The 3,740-nt window shown below is 40.7% G+C and overlaps 1 protein-coding gene across 1 annotated transcript; it reads right to left on the bottom strand.

The window, feature by feature from the left end:
• Positions 1-2,178: 2,178 nt before the first annotated feature.
• LOC137331532 (ADP-ribosylation factor-like protein 14) lies at positions 2,179-3,432 on the bottom strand. The gene has a single exon (XM_067995373.1). The coding sequence runs from the start codon at positions 3,092-3,094 to the stop codon at positions 2,504-2,506; it is 591 nt and encodes a 196-aa protein (XP_067851474.1). The 5' UTR covers positions 3,095-3,432; the 3' UTR covers positions 2,179-2,503.
• Positions 3,433-3,740: the final 308 nt, after the last annotated feature.

The following is a 3,740-nucleotide window of genomic DNA, read 5'->3' as shown; positions in this document are numbered from 1 at the left end:
TTGATTAGAGATGTTCAAATCTGGGTTGGGATAGATGTATTATTGGAATAATAGTTTTCATAGGAACATAGGAACAGGAGTAGGCCATTCAGCCCCTCATGCCTGCTCCGCCATTTGATAAGATCATGGCTGATCTGTGATCTAGCTCCATATATCTGCCTTTGGCCCATAGCCCTTAATACCTTTGGTTGCCAAAAAGCTATCTATCTCACATTTAAATTTAGCAATTGAGCTTGTATCAATTGCCATTTGCGGAAGAGAGTTCCAAACCTCTACCACCCTTTGTGTGCACAAATGTTTTCTAATCTCACTCCTGAAAGGTCTGGCTCTAATTTTTAGACTGTGTCCCCTACTCCTAGAATCCCCAACCAGCGGAAATAGTTTCTCTCTATCAACCCAATCCGTTCCCCTTAATATCTTATAAACTTCGATCAGATCACCCCTTAACCTTCGAAACTCTAGAGAATACAACCCCAATTTGTGTAATCTCGCCTCGTAACTTAACCCTTGAAGTCCGGGTATCATTCTAGTAAACCTACGCTGCACTCCCTCCAAGGCCAATATGTCCTTCCGAAGGTGCGGTGCCCAGAACTGCTCACAGTACTCCAGGTGTGGTCTAACCAGGGTTTTGTATAGCTGCAGCATAACTTCTGTCCCCTTGTACTCTAGTCCTCTAGATATAAAGGCCAGCATTCCATTTGCCTTCTTGATTATTTCCTCCACCTGTTCATGACACTTCAATGATCTATGTACCTGAACCCCTAAGTCCCTTTAGACATCCACTGTTTTTAACTTTTTACCATTTAGAAAGTACCCTGTTCTATCCTTTTTTGATCCAAAGTGGATGACCTCACATTTGTCTACATTGAATTCCATTTGCCACAGTTTTGCCCATTCACCTAACCTATCAATATCGCTTTGTAATTTTATGTTTCTATCTACACTGCTTACAATGCCACCAATCTTTGTGTCATCGGCAAACTTAGATATGAGACTTTCTATGCCTTCATCTAAGTTGTTAATAAATATTGTGAATAATTGAGGCCCCACGACAGATCCCTGCGGGACTCCACCAGTCACATCCTGATTTAAGCTCAACTGGAAATTGTAGAAGTGAAGCAAATTTTGCTTCTGTATGAGATGACAAGAATTGAACGTTGATATTAGTGTTTTTAAATGTTTTAAAATATCTTTATATATGGAAAAACAGTGGAAATGCAAATAATTAGAAAAATAAATAAAACTACCTTGTGTATTTACTATTTCCATGTTTGTGTCAGTTACAAAAATTAGTTGCATCTCTACAAAAACTAACATGGTATCTGCTAATAGCTTTGCAAGAAGAAAGGCACAGGCTGGTATAATCTTACAACAGTTCTTGTGTAGCTTAGCTGTTGTAATGACCCCATTGCCTGTGAGAGCAGGGTTTATTATAAAGCAGAATCATTTCTTTGCATGCTTTTGAAGCTAGCATGGTTCAAATGCATTTGGTTTAATAGAGAGTTGCCCGTTCTCAGTATGGAATAGTCCTGATCGATTAGGAGGCGACCAATTTACATGTTTTTAATGGTTGTACACCTTGTCCATCATATGCTTGCGTGTTAGTTATAATAGACAATTCTCAGGTTTTACATCATTACTTTCTTCAACAGGCTATGTGTGGCAAAGAGACAAAACACTTTTTTTTTTACAGCACATTGTTTCATAGGTAATAAAGCTCATGATGTTGTTCCTTTCCTACGAATTAAAGCAGAGAGAATAAATTAAAGCATTGTGCTGTTCTGTAAGATTGCAGTTCAATTGCCATTTTTGATGGCATCAATATGAAATTGGTAGCACTGGCTGGTGTGAAAGTGGGAAGTGGGGCAGTGAGCACTCACCTGCCTGTTAGTGTGCTAACCCCACCTCTATTCCTGGACCAGCCCGATTAACATTCTGTCATGCTGAATATCAGCAATGTATTCCATTGGGAGCTTATCCATTTGTGGGCAGGAAATTGTGTACTGCTGCAGGGGTTAAAGGTCTTTACTGTTTCATCAAAGTATGGTGAATTACAAGGATGTATTCATGTATTTCCAGTTCCAGGACGCTCTTTTTTGGATTGGACAATAAAGATGTTTGAATAAAGCCCTAAACAATTAAAATTGTAATTTCAAGACACATAATTTAAATGCCATTTATTAAGCGTCTCGTCTCATAAATCCCTATAAATTAACACAGCTTATAACTCAGATAACACCCGTTACAATACCAAATACTGTACTCCAAAATTTGATTACAAGTTTTTTTCTATATTCTTAATTAACTGTCTCGTTTAGTTGGCGTGACAGTTCGGATACAAGTAGTAAACAAGGATGGAGACAGAACCGCAATCGTCGGACTTTAAATTAGGTCGAGGGCATCAATGTAAGAATACCAACGTCTGGAAGCGTTCGTGTTCTTTAGCTTCAACAAGAGATTGACAAGAGGCGTGGGGGTTCTACACAGTTTAGAGAGCGTTATTTCATAACCTGTCCTCTTGAATATCACTGTGTGATCCTTCGTCTTTAGAGTTCATTTTCTTTTTGACGTGTGAAATTACAATTTTTATGGCTGCCATTAAACCTTCGCCCGTTTTGGCACAGCATGGCTGTACGTACCAGTATCGATCGGAGCAGCATCTTTTCAAGTGAAAACGTTTGGTGATTTCCTCTGCAGTCAGCGCATCGGTAAGATCTTGTTTGTTGGCCATTACCACCACAGGGATCCCTTTCAAACACTCGTGTTTTAGCGTCCGTTCAAGTTCTTTCTTGGAATCTTCCATGCGCTCCTTATCTGCACTGTCCACGACATATACAAGCCCATCGGTGTCCTGAAAATAATAATGCCAGAGTTGTCGCATCTTGTGCTGTCCTCCAACATCCCAAACTGTAAGGGCAACGTTTTTATCCCACTCCAGCATCTCCACGTTGAAACCTATAGTCGAGACTGTGAAAAATTCAGTATTACTGAATTTTAGTCTGTACAACAACGTGGATTTACCTGCTGCATCCAGACCCAGCATCAATATGCGAGCTTGTTTCGCTTTAGATTCTTTGGAGGTTAACAAACCCATTTGGAGTCAACAACGTATCTCTCTCTATGCTGTAACTGTTCTACCGCTTGCACGTTACTACCAGATATTTGGGGGGGGGGGGGGTCTGTGAAGAAAGATACCTCCGTGTCTCAGCCACAGACCTGTGAAGCACACTGATAGCACCTGCGGCTATTTATCCAGTGCCTCCTTATCGAACACTGTAAGAGATAAGAGGATGTTTGGTTTGGGCGCTGATATTGATATACCTGAGCAGAGGGCAGGCTGGGACAATGTGTGTGTGGCATAAGGGGAAAGTACACACAGGTGAACAAGGAACCGCCTTTCAGAGAGAGTTGCCTAATATTCAGGTTTTATAGCACACTGACAGGCATGCTGTAGGAACCTGTTCCATATATTTTTTTTAGTATGATATGCGTCTATGAATTTACTGTCGGATATATACTGCATAATAAAATTGTAGAAATGTTGGAAATAAACTTCTCCAATCAGCTCTCAAACAGTAACTTATACACTGCCTGGTTGTTGGGGGGGGGGGGGAGTGGAGGCAGACCCGATTGTGGCTTTCAAAAGGGAATTGGACAAATACTTGAAGAGAAAAAATTTGCAGGCCTATGGGGAAAGGGCAGGGGGAGTGGGACTAGCTGGATTGCTCTTGCAGAGAACT

Source organism: Heptranchias perlo, chromosome 13, assembly GCF_035084215.1.
Source record: "Heptranchias perlo isolate sHepPer1 chromosome 13, sHepPer1.hap1, whole genome shotgun sequence".
Lineage (NCBI taxonomy): Eukaryota > Metazoa > Chordata > Chondrichthyes > Hexanchiformes > Hexanchidae > Heptranchias > Heptranchias perlo.
This window is presented reverse-complemented; position numbering and strand designations above follow the sequence as displayed.

Bases quoted from the DNA above. Each gene is read 5' to 3' on its own strand.
- LOC137331532 (XM_067995373.1), bottom strand. From the start codon at position 3,094: ATGGGTTTGTTAACCTCCAAAGAATCTAAAGCGAAACAAGCTCGCATA.